We start from the raw sequence: 24291 nt of genomic DNA on the forward strand, positions 1-24291 counted from the left end.
GCAACTCATGACTAGAGCCTAGGGAGATTACTGATGCCATAAACAAGAATGTCAAATTGTTAAGTCAACAACAGGAGTCATGTATACTTACTCCTCGTGTAGGATCTCTGTCCTTAATGTGTTGTCCAATGTGAATTAATGCTATAACTAGTACTGAAACAGTATTTTATACTTTATTTTCTTGTGGGTACAAACTGATGAAATCTTTACTTAATATACACTAAATCAATCTTCTGTATATAAAGAGAATTGAAAATCTTGATGTGAATGGAATGGGAGAGGGAGCAGGAGATGGGAGGGGTGCAGGTGGGATGGAAGTTATCGGGGGGGAACCCAATATAATCCATAAACTGTACTTTGGAAATGTATATTTACTAAATAAAAGTTTAAAAAGAAGAAGGTAACACCTATAGGCAGTTATTTATAAAAACCAAAAGAAGGGAAAAAAGACCAAAAAATATGAAAGCAAAGAGGGGAAAATATCAAAAGAAAAAGCCTCTGTCATCTTAAGAGCACAGAAGACTCTTATCTAAAGGCTTTATCTAAATTGGTAGCTTCATTTTTTTTCAATTGAACCATCTTTCAAACTATATATTATACTTGTGTTTTCAGTGGCTAAGTTAAAACATTTTTTATTTATTTATTTTATAGGCAGAAAGAGATGAGAGACTGATAGACTGACAGAGAGATCTATCATCCACTTATTCACTCCCCAAATGCCCTCAACTGCTAGGGCTATGCTAGGGCCGAATCCAGGAGCTAGAAACTCAGTCTGGATCTCTCACGTGTGTGGCAGAGAGAACCATCCTTGAGCCATCATTTGCTGCCTTCCAGGGAAACTGGAATCAGGAGTGGAGCTTGGATTCAAACCCAGGTACTCCAATACGGGATGTGGGCATCCCAAGCCATCCCTTGACTGCCAAACCAAATGGTTATTTTTGAGGCAAATTGTTTTTTGGTAGGTTTTTCACAACTAAGAATGTCATGACTTCTCTTGGTTTTTCTTAAGCAGATATATTCCTAGGCAAATGTTTCATATCGGTTTTCTTTCTCATGATGGTAAGACCAGTATATATTTGGATAACAATGCACTGTAGACCTATATTAATTATATACAATCAGTTTGCATATCCAAGCAATTCATAGAAATAAGTGTACAGGGAGCAAGCCTTGCCTGTTTCTTTAGTGTCCCACCTGCTTGGAAGATAGGCCGTGGAGATCTGCAACAACTATGGCAGGGGAAGAAGTAAGGACTGGTTCATCCATGCCTTCTGGTTTTCTCACTGGGACTGGGCTACAACCCTGTAGTTGACCTGTGGCAGAAAGTGTGTCTGTTGGGGTAGCTGCTGATTCGGGCTGAGTTTCAATGAAGGTCACAGATCGCTTCTGATCTGCTGTAATTTAGAGAAGTAGTAAAAAGGAGAAGAAGACTGTCAGTGTGAAATAATTGGCTTCAACAAGGGTTTCTTGAGTTTTCTTAATAAAGGCATTGCTGTTTATGAATAATGAGATCATATATGACTGTTTTGTACATGTCTTGATTTCATCTTACAAAGAGTAGAACTTGGGTTAAAAAATCATTTTTATATAAATAGCCCAAAACAAAATTTGCATAGAACATTAGGTGAACCTCATCATCCCTCACAATAATAGGACTTAAAATGTCTTGTAGTTCATCATAAGACAATCCCAATTCCCAGCTTAAGTAAAGAAAATAACCTCTATAGTCAAATTTCATTGCATTAGTGGTTTACTTTGGGAACTTCCATTTCCATAGGCTCATGGGGAGTAGAGACAGGGATTGGGAAAGTTGAGTAGAATAAAGGCACTAAATATGGGGGGAAGAAAATTTCTTCCCTTATCCTAGTGCCTCTCCAAAGATGTGCATATCTGCATCCACACAGGTTCTGCAGGACTTCCTGGCTGAGCTACATGGCGTCCTGTCAGTGCTGCAGTCAGATAGGACACAGGAGGCCTCACCTGATGGCTTTGTTTTGGGTTGAATGCTTCTACGAGTGGTTGACAGCCGAGCCCCATGGCGGTTTTTGGGTTCAGTCTGAGTCTTCTGACGTGATAGCAGAGGACGTCTTAGCTAAAGAGAATAGGCAAAATAAAACTGGCAAGAACTATCTGCCAAATAGAACTGAGTACGGTTCTGTCTGTAGTTTGTTCCTTTATTTATATGTTTCCGTGGGCTTTTATGGCTGTTCCTTTTATTAATAGTTGATAAATTTTCTTTGTGATTTTCCAACTATAAATACTGTTTTCTAGCATCTCCTTCAAGCAGTTCTTCTCATAATCATTATTGCTCCTTCTTGTATCTTAAGAACATTAACTAACGTAACTTAAAAATATAAATTTGAAAAATTCAGTGATTTTAATCAAGATAAAGATGCAAGATAAATAATTCTTGGGTTTGAATCCAAGAGTTTGAATCCAAGATACAGGACAAGTAACTCTTGCTTACATATCAAGCTTTGCTTATCTAAAAGTTGTTGTTGAACATGTGCTAACTTTCAAAGGAGGAGTTTAAAAACCCTCAGATGTTGCCACAGCATTAGGTACTCAAAGCAACTGGGAGGCTCCCATTGCAGCAACAGTGCAAAATGTCATTTAGATTTTTATTTAGGAAGTATGTAAAAGAACCTCACCTAAGAAAATTTGTAAATATGATCTTTACCTCAATTTCACTTCTAAATTAAATCACTAATCTTGAAATGAAGAAAACAGGGTTTCTTTGTCTTTGCCTCTATGAACAAACAAGTCTTAAATCAAATATAATAAGCCAATGCCATAAAAAAAATCATCCTCTGTCAACTCCTCTGGCTGAGAAAGAAAGTTTCCAGATAAGGAGCAAGTAGAATTTTAGGCCCACTTAATTTACTAAGTGACCAACTTTGCTAATAAGATTCAGATGTAAAATAGAAGCTCAAAATTCTTGCCCAAGCACTTACCATATTTTAAAATTACTCTGTTGCTCATTTCAGGTAAGGAGAAGACTAAATATAGTCTTAATACAGGTGGGCATTAAAAACTGAATCCAGCTTTCATTTAACAGGGTGACTCTCCAATTCTTTCAGAGTCTGCTTACCTGCCTCAGTCCCCTCTTCCTCCCCAGTGGCTGCTGAATAAGGAGGTTCTGCTGGCCAGGTTCACTCTGTACACTTGCCACCCTGCCAAGCATCAACAATGTTAGTATGCCCTGGAGACAATACAGAAGGCTATCCTCTGGTGGGTGTTAGCCAAAATCACTTCTATGAAACAGTCACTTCAAAGATACCATGATCTTTGAAGGATGGGTGGGAAAGAGTCCCTGGGATAGGGGTTTTCAAAGGATCAGGAGGAAGGACAAGGCCTTGTAGCCCCAAGCTGCCAAAATTGAGATTCTGTTTTTGATCACTATTACCATATCTGTCATTCAGCAAAACATTGGTTCCATTAAATGTTCACACCAAAATGTTTAAGATGTCATAGTCTAATCTCAATTTTTTTTCCCCGAGGGGAAGGGGAAAGGTAGTGACAAACAGACACAAACAACTCTATTACATGGATGGGAACACCTTTTTTAAAATTTCAATTTAAATGAAAATAAGATGGACAAATATCAAACACATCAGACACAGAATCCATTTGGGTGAAGGGGCACATTCAACACATGTTTGCAGCCTGAAGTCTCTGTGACTACTGAGTAAATGAATAGTCACATAGGTAGATAATTCAATTTGTAATGGCTTTATATTCAAAAGGCTGGCAAAATAATTAGGCTATCATTGCAACTCAGGAGCTTTAATATTGAGTAGCTGCATCCAAATATACTGTATAACTTATAAAAGCAGCAACCTGCTCCCCCCAAATTTACTGTGTATGTGTGTCTTTTCTGTGTAAAAATGACTACTGGCTGTGGTTACTATTTTAGTGTTGGGTGAAACTGAAAATATTGACATAGGCCCATGGTCTCTTTTCATTCTGCATGCATGTATAATAGGAATTTATAATGGAAGTAGGGGTGAAAAACAGAAATAATACCGTGCCCCAGAGAACATTGTAATTCTGTGGATGATGCCAATGTGATTATTTGGTTAATGAGGAAATAATTTCTGCTTTGCCTTTGCAAAAGGAGAGTCATCTACACATACTTTTAGAGTAAAATAATCTACAGAGAAACCCCAGAGTCAGCAACTGTCCAGGAAAAAGAAAGAAATAGTTTATCAATTCATTTCCATATTTAAAAAAGAGCTACCTAAATACCTAACTGCAGTTGTAGGGAGGGAAATTGGTGGTATGACAGGCAATCAGATGGTTCCCATGTTGTAATAACAATATTAACAACTGGTTAATAATCACAAAGCTGACACAGTCACATTTGTCAATTTTTTAAAAAGTCATATTCATTTCTACTAGAAGAAAGTCAATGGTTCCCTAGTAGGGTTTGTTAAAGTTTGTATGAAACAAAGATTATACTTAACACCATTTAGGGTACACAGTACAGAATTTCATACAGAGTACCAAAAACAGGTGTTTTTCAACTTTCTTGTTCTCTTGAATATCAAATTCAAAGATTAGTGTATATTATCCTTAACATAAATGATCTTGCAGCATACATGGTCTTTCTATGAAGATGGAAAATTACCCCAAAAGAACAATGCAGTAAATTCTGATTAACAATCCAGACTGTGTTGCTGGCATGTTTGAAATGACATCTCCTTATTAATTATACATTTTTATACATGTCTATTAAGTTGGATGGTATATTTAATCAACCATATGCACCAAAGTAGAAACAAGTTTCTCCCAATACCAAGCAAAGCTTTCATTGGAATGGATTCTTCATTGACATCTAAAGGTTACCTCAGTTCCCTTGGCCATAAAGGGAGGTTAATACTTACCAACTACCTCCCATTAATGTAGAGAAAAGAAGTTAGTTGATGTAAAATGGTTTGAACATGAAAGTGATGTGTATAGCATGCTTTCTTGTTTTACATTTGATGTTTATAATGAGTTTATTGCTTCCAGAATACTAAATAGAAGTAGGTAATAAAATGGTTTGAAAATAGTTGGACAGAGAAAATGAAATCGAGGCAGTCCTCTTGTCTCATTTTTATTCAGTAGTCTGAGATTGTGAGGAGAAAATGGTGCAAGAAAAAAAAAAAAAAGAAATACACATTACTTACGGAGTGTTAAATATCAAAACATAAAGTAATTTCACAATGATTATTCTAAGGAAGGATCATAAGCATCAAAATTTTCTCTATGGATAGAGAGGCTTATATCTAAGAAACGTATCAGGTTTGTGGCTTTGATAATTAGTTATTCTATGTAAATGATACAGCATCTAATCCTGAAATGAATACATACATCAAAATAAAATTATGGAACATGTCACTGGAAATATATCCCACCTGATCCACTATATTTTCCCTAAAAATGTGATGCTAAAATGTTTATATTTGGAACAGCAAAGCCTGGCCTATACAGTTAGAATATGTTAAAAATAGAAATGTTGGCAGTGAAAATAGTTTATACAGAACACGTTTCTTTTCCTAAGGTATATATCAAATTGGAGTTGAATATATAAATTATTTTTATTTCACTTCTCCCCACATCTTGTAATATTTCAGTCAACTGCAGGATTTGTGCTGTGTGACTACAAGATGTGTAATATCAAAATGAACCAGGGGAAAACAAAGGTATTTGCAGTAAGTATTTCTCTATATTATTCCCCATTTTCTATTTCACTTTTTGAAAATGTCCCATCACAGTCCTCATCTACCACAACTACAGTAATCAAAATTATTTTCCCTTTTATGGCAATACTACATTTTATTTGGTGGTCTTGGATGTTAAATTATCATATTCCAGTAAGCCACTGGATGCTTTAGAATAACTAGAATTTCTATTTCATGTATCAGAGTCATGAAAATTGAAAAGTTGAGACTATGTCAAGATACGTCAGAGTAACAGGACGAGTACTGAAAATTCAGTCTTAGAAAGTTGGTTTCCGTAGGCCGGTGCCGCGGCTCACTAGGCTAATCCTCCACCTTGCGGCGCCGGCACACCAGGTTCTAGTCCCGGTCGGGGCGCCAGATTCTGTCCCGGTTGCCCCTCTTCCAGGCCAGCTCTCTGCTGTGGCCAGGGAGTGCAGTGGAGGATGGCCCAAGTGCTTGGGCCCTGCACCCCATGGGAGACCAGGGTAAGTACCTGGCTCCTGCCATCGGATCAGCGCAGTGCGCTGTCCACAGCACGCTGGCCGCGGCGGCCATTGGAGGGTGAACCAACGGCAAAAAGGAAGACCTTTCTCTCTGTCTCTCTCACTGTGCACTCTGCCTGTCAAAAAATTAAAAAAAAAAAAAAAAAAAAAAGAAAGTTGGTTTCCTGAAATCTGTGATTTGGGGAATGAGAAATGATAGAGTTCTACTGTATTGGCTAAATATTAGGGCAAAATAATAAAGATAAAAGCAAATAAAGCTTCCCAAGTTGAAACTAACAAATTACAATACATTTTGAAGGAAATCATCCCTTAAAGTTTGAGTTGCTGCAAAATATCACTATAGCAAACCATATAATGGTCTGAATTTTAGAGAAGTATATGCAGTTGAAGGTCAGCAGAACTGGTGTGACTCAAACTGTAAAACTCAAAATATCTTTTTCAAAATGCAAAGACAGGGGACGGGTATTTGGCCTAGCAGTAAACATGCCTGTGTCCCACACTGGAGCACCTGGGTTCTATACACAGCCCTGGTCCCCAATTCCAGCTCCCTAAAGTGGACCCTGGGAAGCAGCAGGAGATGGTTCAAAGGGTTGGGGTTCTACCAACCCTGTGGGAGACCTGGATTGAGCCCAGTTCATTGTGGGCATTTGGGGAGTGAACCCACAGATGGGAACATGCTCTCCCTGTATCCTTCCTTCCTTCTCTTTTTTAATTTTTTAAAAAGACAACGACATAATTTATAAGCTAGGGAAATTCAGACAATGTTAGGAAAAGAATTCTGACCCACATTTCCCTGTTTCAGCATGATGGTCTGGACTGTAGTGTGTAAATACACATCTGTCTCCTAATGGGATATCTACTTCATAGTGTTTCCTAAAATAAAGGATAGGCAGCCAAGGGGCCATTCAGTAATACAACAAAACTTCATATCACTCAAGTCAAATTATGAAAAAAATTATAGATGGAAGTAGATTTCATATAGAAATTTAAATAGAAACAGACCAGCACAGGGAAAAATGAATCTCTATTTTCATTGTTTCAATCTGTGCTCTTGTTTCAATTTTAATGTGGTAGATGCAGAACATAAGACTACTAGTAGCACAGCCATTTATCCTGAGTGATTGCCTTTAGACAAGAACCCATATAGTCTGCCCCCAAGGAACCTGTAAGACATTGTAGAGAAGGGGGAAGTGAACAGTAGACTAAATTCTACTTTTCCCTTTCTGAATAAAAGCTTATTGTTTAAAATTTACTCAGCCTCCACAATATCCAAATAAATATATTTTAAGGACCCCAGAATTTAGAGATTAGAGGCTAGAGACAGATTGAAAAAGGGTAATTTGGATCTTAGATACCCTGTAAGAACTGATTTAGCAATGCAATGTACATATCTGTGTATCACACATGCATTTTCTTAGCCATTAATTTGTGGCTATATAAAAAAGTTGTTTGAATTTTTTTCTTTGTAAGAGTACTTGGCAAGTTTTCTTGCTTTGAAAATGTAGATGAACATGACAAGGGTTCCAATAAACAGCTTATTTTTATTTCACCTCACCTAGACTTTTATAGTCTTGTTTAAACTTGAGTCACATTCTTATTTTCCACTGTGATTAAACTTACCCATACAGAATCAAATAGCATCTTAATCTCTTGTTTAAAATTAGACTTGACTGCCATTTCCTGCCTTTCAGAATATTCTAACATGTCCAAACAAGACCTAATTCTCAAGTATAAACAGCCACTTTGAAGCGCTTGAATAGCTTCTATATGTCTCTGTTTTTCTGGAGGGAAAACATGTTGGTGATGTGTGTGTATTTAAGGGTGAGGTAACAGGCTTCTACACCCCTAACTGCAAAGCTCTCCAGAGAACAGCATTCAGAGAACAGTGTTTCTGCCAGGGTAGTTCCTGGGATGACTCTTTAATGGAAATCTATTAACACTGTTTTTCTTTTTTTTTTTTTTAATCCCAGATAAAGTTTTCAATAGGTGTGCAAAAATTTTTGTTGTTTTTTGCTGATTCATCAGATTATCTTGGTCTCTTCCTCATCTAGCCCTCTCAATCCAACCTGCCCCTTTTGTCTAAAACAGGTGCTCTTTCAAAAGCAAATTTCCATGAAAGTTTAGCAAGATGCTATGGGGGCAGGGAGAGCAAGAGCATTATTTTCCTTTAGGTATGTTTCCTGATCATCTCTAATCTTTCTTGCGCCAGATTTTCCATATGACTACTGGAGTGTCTTAGGTCCTGAGTGCTGCGGTGTGTGTTAAATGTAATTCACAGTTAATGCCCTACTGCTTTGGAATTTTAAGAATCTGCAGCATACAGAAGTTTCATGCCAAAAGTAAGAAAGCCTGGAAACCAAATATAAAAGGTACTACTCTATTTTGTAAACCCACCTCTTAGTAAATGCCAAAAGTTCCTCTCCTCCAAAGAGAACTTGGTGACATGATGGAGTTCAAGAGATAATATTTGTAGCATATGGCAAAGGTGGATGTGCTACTGCTTGTTGGAATGCCTCTGAATTAATTCAATTATTTCAGAATCCAAAGTGACTGCCTCATCGTCCTATTTCTTAAGGACCACATCTGGGGCTGGGTGACTGACAATCAGAACTAAAACACAATGGTAACAGGAACAATAGATCAACAACAGTTGGTCTAATATAGTCATCAAAGACATGCTAGACCAATTCAGTTATATTAAAATCTATGGCTTTGGCTCTGAACCAGTCACATTTAATAAGAACTTTGGGTTTATTCCCACTGACACTGGACGCAGAGCAGACTGAATTGGTATAAATAACTCCAGTCATTTGAACCCTGACCTTCCAGAGAATTCAGACCAACAAAATTAAACTTGTACCTTCCCTCACCAACCCTGAACTACTAGCACCTACTCAGCAAGAGTAGAATTTGGCATAGTAAGAAAAGTTCCAGCACAAAGCCAGCCAGATGGAAATTGGATTTAATACTTTATACTCTCAGCAGGCCACTGAAATGATCTTGTCATTAAGTTCCTCCAATCCCATGTGTAATTTTAAACAAGCATTAAACAAATGCATTCTTTGAGAGCAATGGCCACCTGGCTGGACTGGGTTCAGATCTTTCAGTGAATAGTCGGGGGCGGGGAGGGGGACTGTTGAAGATCATTTTGTTTCTCAACCTCTTCTTCCCAGGTCCCTGAGCTCCTGCTAATGGAATTAAGCCTGCACTCTGCAGCACTTCCACATTTACCACCAGTAAGAGACTGTTCTGTCAAGGCAAGGGCTCGCAAACACAAATGAATGTCATGATTTATGGGTCCAGTAAAAAAATAAAAAGATAACCTGATGGTAGACTAAATTTCTCATTTTCAATTGCAAAAGAAAATGTGAAATCTGAACAAGATGCAAAGAAAATAAAAGACAACCTTTCACAGGAACGGCCTCTCAACATTTCCTCATCTTTGTGATAAAGCAATAAACACAGGTGTATTGTACTAACTATAACGATGCAAACCTGAAAGGGAATGTTTTCTCTTGAGATGGAACAAAGACACTCTAAGGATCAACAAGAAGCATTACTCCTAATGAGGATTAGTTGAGAGGAGTGAATCAACAGCACAAGATTAGGAATGTTTGACATGGTTTATCTGAGTGTTAAAGGTGCAGTCCCCTTTTCTTAAGGTTTAAACCAATAGCCAAAGCATTCTGTTGTTTACTTCATAAGACTTCTCTTACTTACCAAGAAATGTTTATATCTGATATTTCAATGGCAAATTTTGGAGTCAACAAGGTACTCCAAAGAACAGATATTCTTTATATAAGCATTGTTTGAATACATAACTATAATAGCCTACCAAATAGCATGCATCAAGGAAAAGGAATTCCATAAATTACAGTGATACTGCTGTTCTTATAACATCCTCCTACCATTCTTTGTGTTCTTACCATCCATGGTGCTCTTATTAGCTAAAAGTCCTATCTTGATTTAATAAGGGGCTTCCTGATAATAAGCACTTGTATTAAAAGGCATTTTTAATGCAATATCAGTGAGGGAAGGAATGATTAGATGGGATACATTTAACATTTGGCACATCAAACATTTTAGACCTTTTTGGGATAAAACTCATAGAATATTACACAGAATTTTGCTTTTTTTATTGTTGTTGTTTTCTTTCTTTCTGTCTGTCTCTCTCTAGTAAACTTTTTAGACCATTTATGATTGATCTCTGAAGCTGAAAATGGAGGGTTTACTACACCTTTGACTTCCAGGCTCGTGTGTTTATGAACAACAAAGGGTAAGGTATGGAAATAGATATCAAGACGGGGCAAGAGGAGACAGAGAGACAGAGGAGACAGGAAACAGCTAGTTTCCCAGCACAGACACCAATAGACAGGTAGCATTGACACTGTACCTAGAGAGGCTGCCCTCGGCGGCCAGGCCCTGGGAGTCATCGAGGACATTAGGTTCACTGCAGGAGGGGTAGGGAGATGAAGCATTTAGGGAAAGAAAATGATAAAAGGAAAGAAAAAAAGAAAAAAAGGCATGCGATATTCTGCTTCCAAGAACCAAAAATAAATAAATTTAACAGAACAAGGAAGGAAAAGGAGACAGTCAACCATTTCACCTTGTGCTGGGTTTGTCGCGACATAGGACTCAAGGCAATGGGGGAGGAAGGACTTTGAATGAACAACTCTCAGAGGAGTGATCTATTTACTGGTCGAAAGTTAAAATGAGCTCTAACTGGACACACGTGAGCTCTGAATCACATTGCAGAATGAATCTGTACAGGATGAAGCTGTCATTCCTTTGGTAATCATATAAGTAGGTGGTTATTATTTTTAACTTATCTTATGTACATGGTGTTTCAGTGATCAAGATCCTGCTTCTTATGCATTCTTACATTATCACACAGAAACCACTTACCATGAACCACCACAGTCAAACTCTTGGAACTGATGCCATTAAGAAAAAAAAGAAAGAACCAAACTTTTCCCGCTGAGTTTGCAATAAAAATGCAAGTAAATGAGTGGAGGGAAGATATCATGGGGAATTCATATGGAACTCACATTTACCTCCTTACTTTCCATCCTCTAGTGACAGACTTATAGATACCAAAACAAGAAACCTGTCAGTCTGGTAAGAGAATAATTACATCATTTCTTGATTTATTTAGAGGTAGCTAATCTGAGATTTGTAAACAGAAACTGTCCTACTTTACTGTCTTTCCTTTGGTGCCTAGCCTTGAGCTAAGTGCACACAAGGCACTCAATACAGAGCTGTTAAATTAAATGGAAATAAACCATTTTGAAAACTGGAATGCCTGTCCCCAAAGAATTGAGATTACCTAAATGCACACTGTAAGAAGGGCCTCTGTCCCCAGGAAGGAGTTCACTGTCTCTAATATATAGAGGTAGTATTAGCTTCACAAGTCTTCCAAAAACAATGGCTGAAGCCCAGAGGGTTAAACTATATTTTTTCTGCATTTCTAGCAAGTTAATAACAGGACAGATTTTCTCCTTGAAAATGAATTAAGTCCTTAATGGATATTTAGAAAGAAAATTGATAGCCCATTTATTTTAGGTAAGTAACAAAACAACAAAAAAAAAACCCTCATTTAAAATCCCTCCTATTCTATAATTTTAAAAACATTTAAATAAATTGGTAACTTTATTCTTGTCAGACTCTTGCACATTGCTAGTAACTGAAAATAAATTGATAGCCACAATGTGAACTGCTTTTATGACTACATCTTCTTTGGACATGTTATTTTTTTGGCTCTGAGTTTGTTTACACATTTAATTTTTTTCAAAGGGAAATTACCAAATGATAGGTACAATAATCTGTTAGAATGGCAGGTATTTTTATAAATTATTAATATTTGTAATAATGAAATAGTACTTAACATAAAATATTGTATTTTTAAAAAGTATCAAATTTACTTAAGAATCATCTCCTATCATGCTCTCCTAAACTTTAATATTCTCCAAATTCAGGTTTGATTTCACAAATTTCATTTCATCTATGTAGTTCCTGAACTGTTTGCTAAAGCTTTTTTGGGGGTATAGGATAATTATTCATGCATATAAATTTGTTTTATCTGAACATTACAATGTGCCTTGGCTTTTATCATTTTCTATATATGCATTATACTACTATGAATCTATGGTGTTAAAAATAAGCAGCAAAGTAACTAAAATCACATAAAGTCGAGTGTTTGAAAAAATCCAGTTCCTGAGGTGAAAATATCATTGGTTCTTAAATAATATTTAGACTTACGTCAGATCATTTTCTATGTTATATTTTAATTGTAAATATAGCGTATAAGGGTTTTTTTTAACTTAAATTCATAGAAGGCAGTGAACACATAAAGAAAATGTTAAAAATAGTTTAGTCATGAAATCATAGAACTGTAGATGGAGGTGATCTTAAAAATTCACTTTAGCCAGCCTCCAAAACTCACAATAGCCAATTGTGGGCTATTGTTAAATGACCTTCTCAATGTCATGCATAGTGGCACAGTTCTTTCTCTTCTTGGTTAAGCATCACCACCTGCAACTGCATACTGATGGCATGTCAGAAGCCTAAACTTTAACGAAGGCATCAAACTGGTCCTATATACTTGCTAAGTACTCTTCATTATTAGCTCAGTAATAACAAAACTGAAATACAAGAATGCCATTTGACAACCAAAGAGAAGACCACTTATCTATCTATGGAAAATGTTTAAGGAGAGGCAATCGTTGAATCAGAAATTAGGTTCCCTTCTACGAACCTGATTTAGAAAACTGCAAATTATTGCTTGCCAGAACCTAGTTGATAAGTCCTCTGGTGGATGTTCTACTTAAAAAACATCACCATTACTTGTATTACTTTCAGTCTTTGTGGAATAACAGGAGTGTATTTTAAGAATTTCTATGTTTGCCCCCAAATACAGAGTGTAATATAGTCATGGCTCCTTACCTCTGGCTGGGTAACATGCCCACCTCTGGCTGAGGTGCAGACATGCTGGAGACGTGGCTGGAGAACCGCCTCCTTCCGATGGCGCTCAGGAGGTAAGCTTCTTGTTCACTTACCACACTGGGCATGCTTACGGAGTCATCTGAAAGGAGCAAAGCAATAGAGTGTCAGGAAAACTATGACACTGATCAGAAAACCCCGACCAGATCTGTACTTGTGTTCTATCCTTGGCTTGAATTCAATCTTCAGACTATCTTCAAAGCTATATTATCATTGGTTCCTTTGTAAGACCTTCAAAGTCTTAGTTTTTTATCCGAGACCAATAATTTTTCGCATCTATGCATCTCCCACAACCACACACTAGAGCAGCCTTCATTAAATAAATATAAACTTCTTGCCTTTTTTATAAATATACTGTGAAGGTCAACAAGCATCTGCAAATTGCGGATTTCAGGAAAGCTGGAATACAAATTTTAAAACATTCCAGGAGTAGTTCAATAGGGACTTTGTTATTGAATGAGACAATTACATTTCCTTGACATTCAAAAACTGCATGTGGTACATTTACTGATTTCTAGGTGCTGAGGGGAAATTTATTTCAGATACTTTAGACAAACAGTTAAAAAACTAAAGCTCAGAAATGAATGCATATTTTAGCATAAATTTTAAAATTTAAGAATGTAATTTTATTTTCTCCAGATAGTAAGAAGCAGAAAATAATGGATTCGAATCCATATAAAATTAACTTGAGCACACTATTTGTGACAAGGCCTCACAAGTATTTGTGAGCTAAGTTGTTTTATTTGTTGGTGAACATTAACATACTTCAATAAGCATACTGGCATTTGTCAAAGTGCCATGTCATATCATCTGATACTATTTACTTATTTATTTTTAAAGATTTATTTATTTATAAATAAAGATTTATCTATTTACAGAGAGAAGGATAGAGAGAGAGAGAGAGAGAGAGAGAATCTTCCATCCACTGGTTCACTCCCTCAAATGGCTGCCATGGCCAGGGCTGGATCAGCCAAAGGCAGGGGCTTCATCTAGATTTCTCATGTGGATGGCAGGGGCCCAAGCACTTAGACCATCTTCTGCTGCATTCCCAGGTGCATTAGCAGGGAGCTGGATTAGAAAGAGTAGCTGGGACTTAAACCGGCACCCATATGGAATGCTGGTACTGCAGGCAGTGGCTTAACCTTCTATGCCACAGTGCCAGCACTGATACTATTTATTTTATTTTTTAGAAAAGCAGAATAGGAGAAAGAGAGACACACAAACACATACACACACAAACAGTGAAAGAGAGAAGGAGCAATAGAGAGATTGATCTTCCATCCACTGGTTCATTCCCCAAATGACTACAACAGCCAGATCTGGGCCAGTCTGAAGCCAGGAGCCAGGAATTATATCCTGGTCTCCCACATGGGTGACGGGGCCCAAGTACTTCAGCTGTCTTCCACTGCCTTCCCAGGCACATTAGCAGGAAGCTAGATCAGAAGTAGAGCTGGCAGGACTCAATATGGGATGACAGCATTGCAAGCTGCAGCTTAACCTGTTGTGCCGCTACACTGGCCCCTGATGCTATTTATTTAAAATACCCAAGTGATCATATTTGTTTTTTAAAAAAGATTTATTTATTTGAAAGGCAGAGAGAGAGGGAGAGACATGGAGAGAAAGAGATTTTCCTTGTGCTGGTTCATTCCCCAAATTGCTGCAAGAGCCAGACCTAGGCCAGGAGCTTCTTCCACGTCTCCCATGTAGGTACAGAAGCCCAAGTATTTGGGCCATCTTCCACTGCTTTCCTAGGCACATTAACAAGGAGCTGGATTGAAAGTGGAGCAGCCAGGACTCAAATCAATACCCATATGGGATGCTTGTGTCTCAGTGGTGGCTTAACTTGCTGTACTACAATGCCTACCGCTAAGTGATCATATTTCTGAGCAAACCTATTTCAAATAAAAAGGTGAATATGAAAAGTGTTCCTAGAAATTTTAATTTGTTAGATAATGGCTGATCTGAAATTGATACTTATTATAGTATGATAGTCCTTTTTAGGTATGTTCACAGATAGTAGCAAAGCTGCCTTAAATATGAGAAAACCAAGGTAGGACAGATTCAGCTATTTCTCTGAGTGCCTTTCTTAGTTCTCATTTGTTTTATGCCCTTTGAGCATATCTGTCACTTAACATGCATATGTCCAATATTTGTTAGGTGATTAATCTTGTGATGACTCCCGTTAAACCTTTTTAAAGTGTTCTTTGTTGTAAATGTCTATTATCTCCTCTACAAGACTGTATCTAATACCTTACAGAGAAGAGAGCAAATCTTTCTCATACTTCGTTAGTCATCTTATACCTGGATAAGTCTTAATACAGGTTTTATGATTGAATGGGAAAATAGTTTAATACAAAGCAGTCAACAATCGGGCTTTCATACCCCTCCTTATATAAATTAATATAACACAACCATACTCCACCATTTATTAGTAGCCTTGTGATGTCTCAGAACAGACATAATATCCAAAAATTGCATGCTGCCTCATTCCAAACCCCTTGCTCCCCCACAACACACCTCATTAGTATATTGGCTCTTACCATTGATATTTCTGTGTAGGTCTTCCCTACTCCTCTTCCAAAGCCCCTTAAACTATCTACAACCATCTAGTTATTCATAAGGTTACCTGTAAAATAGCTTCAGCCCCATAAAAGATAGATTGTGTCATTTCCTATCGCTAGAAAACAAAATTGCTGGAAGAAACTATTTCAAGCATTACATAAAAATGGATTTTACTTTTTTTATTTTACTTTTAAGTTCTGAACTGTTACCACAACTTCATGGATTTTTAAACTGCTGATTACTGTTTCTCTTATTGTTTTCTTGGTCAAGATACTTCATGATTTGTCTAATTGCAACTTTAAATTTGGCTGAAAGGCAGAGAAACAGAGATCTTTCATCTGCTAGTTTACTCCCCAAATGTCCTCATTGCCTGAGGCTGGGAGGCTGAAGTCAGGAACCTAGAAATCAATAAAGGTCTCTCACACCCAAGTACTTGAGCCACCACCACTTCCTGCATTTGTATTGGCAGGAACCTGGAGTAGGGAGCTAGAGTCAGGTATCAATCCCAGATACACCACCGTGGGACATGGGTGTCTTAACCACTAAACTAAATGCTTGCTCCCCTGAAAACTGGTTTGACAAAGCTTTTATTTCTTTTCTTCTGACACACCAAATTGTAGTGTCAAATTAAAATACTTTCACTCATCTTAATTAAAATTCTAACCTTACAGTCTGATTTCCTCTTTTAATTTAGTTCAGAGTGGAATGTTTTTGTAACTGCTTGGTATAGAGAGGTACTTAGTTGGGATACAGAATTTGTCCCCTTTTAAATTACTGACAGCACAAATTTGCTATAAATGTCATATCAGAGAGACTGAAAACACAAGTAGAGGAGCACATGTTTGATGTAGTTATTTAAACAAATTGTTGGGATGCTTGCAACCCATGTTAGAGTACCTGAGTTCAAGTTCCAGCTAACTTCCTGCTAATGATGACTCATAGCTGAGTCCATGTCACCCACACGGCAAGAATGCTTTGATAAGTTCCTATCTCCTAATTTCTGCCTGGCTCAGCCTTGGTTGTTGTGGGTATTTAGGGAGTAAACCAGTAGATGGGCGACCTCTTTCTGTCTCTGTTTGTCTCTCTACCTCTCAAATAAATAAATAAAAATTAAAAAACACAGTGGGAAAAATACAATTTGGAAACTTCTTAAATGGTAATGGCATACAATGGAAACTTTTGCTCAACTTTTTAACACCTATTCTTGTTAAGGATACATATAAAATGTTTCTTGACTATATTTCTCTTTATTTCAATAACACTAAGTCTTTGGCACATGAGTTAGAAGCTCCTGGGCTCATCAATCACTGGGAGTTCTCTTAACTCCAATTTAGGTTGCATCCACTCGAGACCAGCTACTGGCTAGTGCAGGTGAATGGACTCATGGAGTCCTAAGCACATGCATTGTCTGCTTTTCCTTGCCCAGCCAGGTCACGTAAGTGCTCATCAACTCACTAAAAAGGATGTCCAGGAGAAAGGGGAATAAGCATTTCCCTACTTACTTACCATTTAAACAGGCATTAGTAACGGTTAAATACATGGGAAATTTAGGTATCACTACTAAAGATTTACCTTTTTCATGAATTCTTTCCAAATGGCCCCAAATACCAAAGAATCTAAAGCATAGCAGGCATTAGAAATCATGGGATCAGTGACAATTCCAATTTGCACGCCTTTTGTAAAATGACTAAGAGATCAGAACTAAAAATGTTGGAAGGGCAGAAATCTTTCCCAAGTCTTCTTTCCCAAGTGCTGTTCCTGTGACTCCCACTGGATTCCTTGGGGTGACCTACTTTCCTCGTCCTCCTCGTCAGTCCGACTCAGGGTGTCTTGTGAAGCCTGCTGGGATGGTTCACTGTCCTGCTCCCAGACAGTGCCCGTGCCCGTGTTAGAGCGGGACATGGTGGCCAGGCTCAGGCGGTAAGCAGAAGTGGAGGTGCCCACGGTACTAATGGAAGTCTTCCCTTGGTATGCTAGAGAAGTTGAGAAACAAAAGGAAATGCATGGTGAAGATCATAAAGGAAATAAATATCTGCTTCCAAGTCTCCCATGACCACTTGTATTTTTTAGGAAAGGCCAGTTAAATAGTGTAGCCCAGACACTGATCTTTAGGACTTAGTAGCAAATGGAAATGAAGATTTTTTTAAATCAATAGTGACCTCAATATATTATAATTGAATAGTTTCCTTGTAAGAGCATAACATCTTTGACAATGTAAGATGTTTTGACTTACTGCTTTTTAATTTCAGTTTCCAAGGCTGGTAGGAAGCAAATTAATTTTGTCCTGCCTTGTAGCTTCCAACTTGCTAATTTATACTGACAAATATATTTCACCTAAAATAGGCATATTGCAGTATCAAATGAGTTGTCTGATATGAACTTCACAATAAGAATCAGAATACATCAAAAGTGTGTTCTTATTATACTTCTCTGGAAATTTCAACCTATAAAACACCCCTCAGTTCTGTGTCAGAATACTTGAATAACAATGTGTAGATTTTGTCTAGACGGTACCTGTTGGCTAACAACAGAAAGAAAAGAAAAGAAAAGAAAAGAAAAGAAAAGAAAAGAAAAGAAAAGAAAAGAAAAGAAAAGAAAAAAGAAAGAGAGAGAGAGAGAGAGAAAGAAAGAAAGAAAAGAAAACCCTTATGTTTCTCTTATGGGTAATGACTGCCCTCTAATGGCAGATACTGACTTAATTTCTTTCCCTGGTAATCTGCCGTTAGGGTAACTGAAGAGTAAACAATGCACTGCCAAAGAAAGTGTTCTTTCTAAATGAGGTAAAGAAAGTACTTCCTCAGCTGCCGACTTGAATTCAACCCCCTCCTTCCATTTTGTTGAAAGTTAAGGGCTTATAATCACACAGACCTAGTCTAAAATTGCCTCACTTTTGACACTTTCTATGTGTATAAGTTATTTAACTTCTGTGGAGTCTTAGTTTCCTTATTCTTCTAGTGGACTTTGGGTTATGCATCTGTAAGATATTTTATGTGTTAAAGGAAATAACATCAATGAAAGAAGCCGATCATACACTAGAGGCTCAAGAAATGAGAGTCCCTTTTCTCTTTTTCAAAATGGAAATGAAGGTAAGAATTGAAACAGATTACCCCTTCCCCAATTAAATATTCAAGAAAGAGTTTAACTACCAAAACAAAGACTGAAAAAATATTTAGAAAAGGTATGAAATCGAATTCCTATCATACTCCTTTCATTTCTGTTTTGTTGTTGACAACAGTTGCTTGTTCAGATTTACAAGTGTGCCAAAATGATGAACAAGGACATGATTCCAAAATGAGCCCTGACCTGGGCAGAGGGATTCTTCTTGGGTGTGAGTTCTGTTAGTCAAACAAACTCAAAATACCCCAGGCATACTCACCTGAGCCGCTGTGAACCGCCTCCTTTAGAATTTTGAGTTCACTATTGAATTCAGCAATGAGCGAGCTCTTACACAGAGGCCGTGGGATGAAGCGCCGCTCCAGCTGGTCAGCAATATGTTGCCGGGCAGAAAGCTCTTCATGATTCTCTGCTGGCTGGGCCAGAAGCTGAAAGGAAGGCATAGATTCTCAGGGCCTCGATTTTCCCCTCTGTAAAATGGTCTAATTACTGTCCCTACTTCATCATTTTGAGGAGTAAATAAAATAACGCATGGAAAGTGTGCAGAACAGTAGTTAATACAGCAAGTGCCTTATCAATATGTTGTTTTCAGTTGCTGCCCACAAGAAATTAAAAGACGAAGAGAGTTGATGAGTTCTGAGGGTCTTGGAGAGAAGACATGCTTGAAGAATCCCATCTTCTTCATATGTTTATTTAAGATCAGAACTCACGAATGCACTGAAAACATGAGTATATTCTCCAGACTGTTTCATTGAGCCTATGGTCTTGGGGGAGGGAAGAGAGTGGCGGATGGGGAGAGAGGGCAAAGTCTTACAGATTCTAATAAAGCTCTTGCTGTGAAGCTACTTTAAATGAGAGAGTTTACCCTTTGGATATATTGTTGGCTGCTTTCTTATCAAGCATGGTATTAACAGACCCTACTAATTGGCTACAATGCATCCCATGAGCAATCCCTCCATATCCTGTCTTAACAGAGAGCAGCATCTTCATGGGGTTTGTCATTTCCGGGAGGAGCACACACCACACCTTACACTGGATGAAAGGGCGCAAGAGTACGAAGATGGGTATTCGGGTCCGCACGATAAAGTCCAGGAAGTCCCAGAGGGCTAGGCCTCCCACTTTCCGCAGAGCCATCTCCTTCACCTGGAGGCTCAGCCAGTACCACTGGCTTCCCAGCTGCCTCTCGAAGCAGACGAGAATCACCTTCAGTGCTTCACACGGGGAAACGAGAAAAGTGAGCTTGCAGACCAGTCTTTTGGAGGAAACTGCCCACACCCACAGCCCTTTATGCATCAGGAAATTTTCTAAATTTCTGAACTCTCCTCATGTTTCCAAAAACTTAATGTGCACTCCTGAGCTACAGTGTTCCTGACATCAAGACAAAAATATGGATGGTAAATGTATTTTGATCCTGATTAGGAGAACACAAATATCTTAAATATACTAAACCTCTGTTTCCGAAAATATAGAGCAAAGTGGTTCACAGAATTGAAAGGGAAATGTTTTATAAATGTGATGTGTGGCTGGAGTTTTATTTTCCAAAAGCTTTGTCATATTGTATTTATGGAAACACCAGCATATCAGATATTCTCAACTAAAACATATCCATGTTTTCAAACATTTTTCTTTTATTCTTTTAAGCATGGAAACAAATATTTGCATGATTAAAAAATAAACCATGCAGACATTTACAAATATAAAAGAAAAGTCCTTTCCCTCCCTTGTTCTCTTCCCAACTCCACTCTAAATTGCTCCTCAGAGTCACCAGTAAATAAATTTGAGTATATCCTTCCAGATAAAGAATCCTCCCTTACCCTCCCCCATCTCTGTGGTACATCATATCTATTACCACCCCCTGTTGGATTTCTTTACAATTTCTATTTCCTCCCAGATTCTTCCGTCTTCACAGTCTATCTTCCTCTCCCCTCCCCTCCCTTCCTCTTCTATTTCCTTCCCTTCTTTTTTTTTTCCTTTCCTAAGGCAGATTTCCTGCTGTGTCAGGACAAACCAGGGTATCCTGAAGCATGAAAGATTATGATGGGACTTCCTCGGCCACCCCTGCTCTCGCCACAAGGTCTGCTATGGGGCAGTTAAGGGAACTTTGAATGGTAAACGTGCTCTGATTCTGATCAGGAGAACGCAGATATCTTTTTAAAGTGTATTGAACTTTTAAATGCACACAGAAACTCCTTAAGAGACACATGCATGCTGATCCTCACTAGGACATCTCCAGGGGGAGAGAACCGTGCCTTGTAACATGGAAAGAGATGCTGTAAGATGTCCCTCTCGACCATCTTCTCACACCCTCTCTCTTCATCTCACTTCCTCTCCTTCAAGTAAACAAACAAATGTGCTGCCTTTGGGTTTATTTCATTCTGCTTTCCAGCTTCACCTCCGCCAGCCCAGCATACTAATATGTATGACAAGGAGGTGAAGAACAGACTCTGGTGCAAGATGGCCTGGATTTGAAATCAGGCCTCTCACTTATTAAGTGAGTGTGCGTCAAGTTATTGAAACTTTCTGGGCCTGAGCCTCTTCATTCCTAAAATGGGAATAACATTACTTTCTTAGAGTTGTGGTGATATGAGAATTCAATGTAATAGTAAAATAAAGCACAAAGGAAACACTGAATATTGCACGGTATTTGAAATAAGTGTAAAATTAGATTTTTATGTAGAGGTCCAGTAACCTGGCCAAGTAAGTAAAGTAGAAACAACAAAAATCCAACACCATTAAAAATGCAAAAAGTATGGGGCATGTTTGTGGCATCATTTTAAGGTAGAAATTTGTTAAAAAAAAAAAAACAGCACAAAGAACAACGAAATAAAATAAACTGGCCAGTTGGGACACTCACATCCCATATTGTAGTATCTGATTTAAGTCCCAGCTATTATTTCCCATCCAGCACCCTGAGAGTCAGGTGACAGCTCAAGTACTTGGGTACCTGCAAGCTACAAGGGAGCCCCAGATTGAATATGGGGCTCCTTACTTCAACCCAGCCCTGCCTTAGCTGCTGTGAGAATCTGAGGAGGGGACCAGTATAAGGAAGATCCCTCTTTATCTCTTTTCTCTTTGTTACTCGGCCTTTCCATTGAAAATAAATAGATATATATATTTTTAAAAGGCAGAAAGTGGAGAGGACTGGAAATAGTTACTTAGCAAGTGTTTTCTCACATCGGCGTGCAGGGCTCTTTGCCAGATTTTATTTGATCCCTGTTTTCCCATGCCTTTGGCAGCTGGGCACCCATGTGGGTAGGTCCCTTGCATGTGCATTCCTTGTTTCTTTTTCTCCTTTTTCATCTTCATTGTCACCCCTTTATGACACATCCCACATACATATTCCAAAAACCAGGACTTGATTTGATCAGTATGTTTGCATTCATGTTATTCTGCCCATGAAGATCTGCTTTGGTGAACTGAAAAATGTCAGGAAAAGCTTCCCCAACTTTCTTCTTTCGTGATTTTCTGCTGCCAATGCTTGCTACTCTCACTGCTATGGTAAGAGTGGTCTCTTTCTGCTGCCCAATTCATTCAGGGTCAAAGAGTGGCTTCCCTTCGTCCCATGGGTTAGGACCAAGTTAAAGGCAGGGTTGGGGTAATGGGAAAGTAGGAGCCAAAGTAGGGAGGGAATTGGCAAGCCTATGGGAGAACAGTGGACTAGTCTTACTAAAGACAAGATGCAGATTTAAAGATAGGGATGAAAAATAGTTTAGCTAGGAGGAGACATAACATGCTATAAGACCACCATATTTTGCTAAATAGGATGTTAGCTGTCCACTCCAGGGGTTCCATTCACAGAGGTGACAGATTAGTGAACCTCTTGATTTGTGCAATGTAGTGTCCTTGTGTACTAGTCTGAGTCCAGTTCTGATAACAGCTACCAAATCCCACTAGTAATCTTTTACTTAATGAGCAAGGAGGAATTCTTATTACAGATGCCTTCCTTACATGCCCAGATACTCTTACAAACAACCAAGTAATTCAGGTATTGTGGATATCAAAGTACATTGTTTTTCGCATATGTTCACTGAAGGAAGCCAGACTCTTTTGCAGGAGTTTCTTGTTCCAATGCCTTCTTCAAATACTTTCTGGACTGAGTTCTTTCTAAATACTTTCTGAGTCAAGGTGGAACTTGAATGCACTCAAATATGATGGATATATATATATTATACATATATATTTGAGAGACAGAGAGAGAGAGAGAGAGAGAAATATGAATGAAGACACACCCAAGTATGCTGCCTGGCTAGTGGACTCAGCCAGTCCTTCCCGACGCAAGTCTTTCCCAGCATCCCCAGGGGTGGAACAGTGGGCAGGGGAGCTCTCCAGCATGAAGTTCTTGCTCCGGGAAGTGCTGATGATCCGAGGTGGCAGAAGCACGTTAATGACCGTCTGTAGTAGCAGCTGCACCTCTGGCTGCTCCAGCCATGGGCTATCTGGGGGTAGCGTTTGGAAGAAGATGGGGAAAGGGAAAAAGTCACAAGGTAGACTTTCCACAACAGATACAAAAAAAGTCAACTTTCTTTCCAATTCTAAACTAGAATCCTAGAAATTCAGGTGATTCCTGCCAAGTACAGCTTCTCCCACGGACAAACAGCATTCCCGGCATCTGATTATTTTCTCCATAGTTGGCACCTAAACATTCGTGTTCTTAGCGAAATCTCCCGCTTACCATTTCAATCTCCTTTCTTTTCGCAAATATTTACAATGTACTGTCCTTATATTTGAGATAAACTTTTCCTAAAAGAGAAAACTCCGTAAGAAGGAGGAGTAATGCAAATATTTTGGAATTTAATGACAGTGGCAAGTTTCTGCTAAACCAAGTGGCAGTAGGTTATAAAGTCCATTCATCTGTCAGTTCTCATCATATTGTACTTCAACTAGTACCATTTTCTTAGTTGAATTGAAACAGTGTTCTCCTGAGTTTTGCCATATAGAAATGATTTTAAATATCTTCTAAGAAGTAGAGTAGAGACACTCTTGTTCCAGAGTAGCTAAACTGAAAAGAAAGAGACACTCTTATTTCCTAAGGTAACAATGTGTGATTCATTCAGATTGACTTCAATGATGACCTCTGAGGGAAAAGGAAAAATAAATAACAGCCTTACACTTAGGAAAACACAACAAAAATGTCATTAAATTTCTGTCATTAAATTAATCAGACCTTTGCTTCCAGATCCTACTGTGAGCACAAATGGGATGAGTAGATTTAAAAGCATCCCCTCCCTTCGCTCTTGATTGGTGAATGGGGAGATCACATGGCTTAAAGGGAAATCTTCTTTTAATGCCTGTACAGCAATAATAGAAAAAAAAGATTAATTGACCACCACACCCATTTAGTACATCTGTTTTTACACAGCACGATGGAGACGGTGAATTCCCTGCTGGCTGCTCCTGGGAACTATGAG

At 38.3% G+C, this 24291-nt stretch overlaps 1 protein-coding gene across 14 annotated transcripts in view; it reads right to left on the reverse strand.

Moving 5' to 3' along the window:
- Window positions 1-24291, reverse strand: part of UNC80 (unc-80 subunit of NALCN channel complex) — a 243325-nt gene that overhangs the window by 5520 nt on the left and 213514 nt on the right. For 10 of the 14 annotated variants that reach the window (XM_089329902.1, XM_002712438.6, XM_051849166.3 and 7 more), the window contains 10 exons: window positions 24048-24171; window positions 23113-23319; window positions 19910-20094; window positions 19146-19311; window positions 17563-17742; window positions 13151-13289; window positions 10602-10658; window positions 3092-3173; window positions 1981-2092; window positions 1195-1394 (listed from right to left, as the gene is read on the reverse strand). In XM_089329902.1, the coding sequence (XP_089186028.1) occupies window positions 1195-1394; window positions 1981-2092; window positions 3092-3173; window positions 10602-10658; window positions 13151-13289; window positions 17563-17742; window positions 19146-19311; window positions 19910-20094; window positions 23113-23319; window positions 24048-24171 (1452 nt within the window). Of the gene's footprint in view, window positions 1-1174; window positions 1395-1980; window positions 2093-3091; window positions 3174-10601; window positions 10659-13150; window positions 13290-17562; window positions 17743-19145; window positions 19312-19909; window positions 20095-23112; window positions 23320-24047; window positions 24172-24291 lie in introns of all 14 variants that reach the window. The other 4 variants (XM_002712440.6, XM_089329904.1, XM_089329900.1 and 1 more) reach the window with 3 other exon arrangements.

The sequence above is a fragment of the Oryctolagus cuniculus genome, chromosome 3, assembly GCF_051225735.1.
Source record: "Oryctolagus cuniculus isolate XC-2025 breed Fujian yellow rabbit chromosome 3, ASM5122573v1, whole genome shotgun sequence".
NCBI classification, from domain to species: Eukaryota; Metazoa; Chordata; class Mammalia; order Lagomorpha; family Leporidae; genus Oryctolagus; species Oryctolagus cuniculus.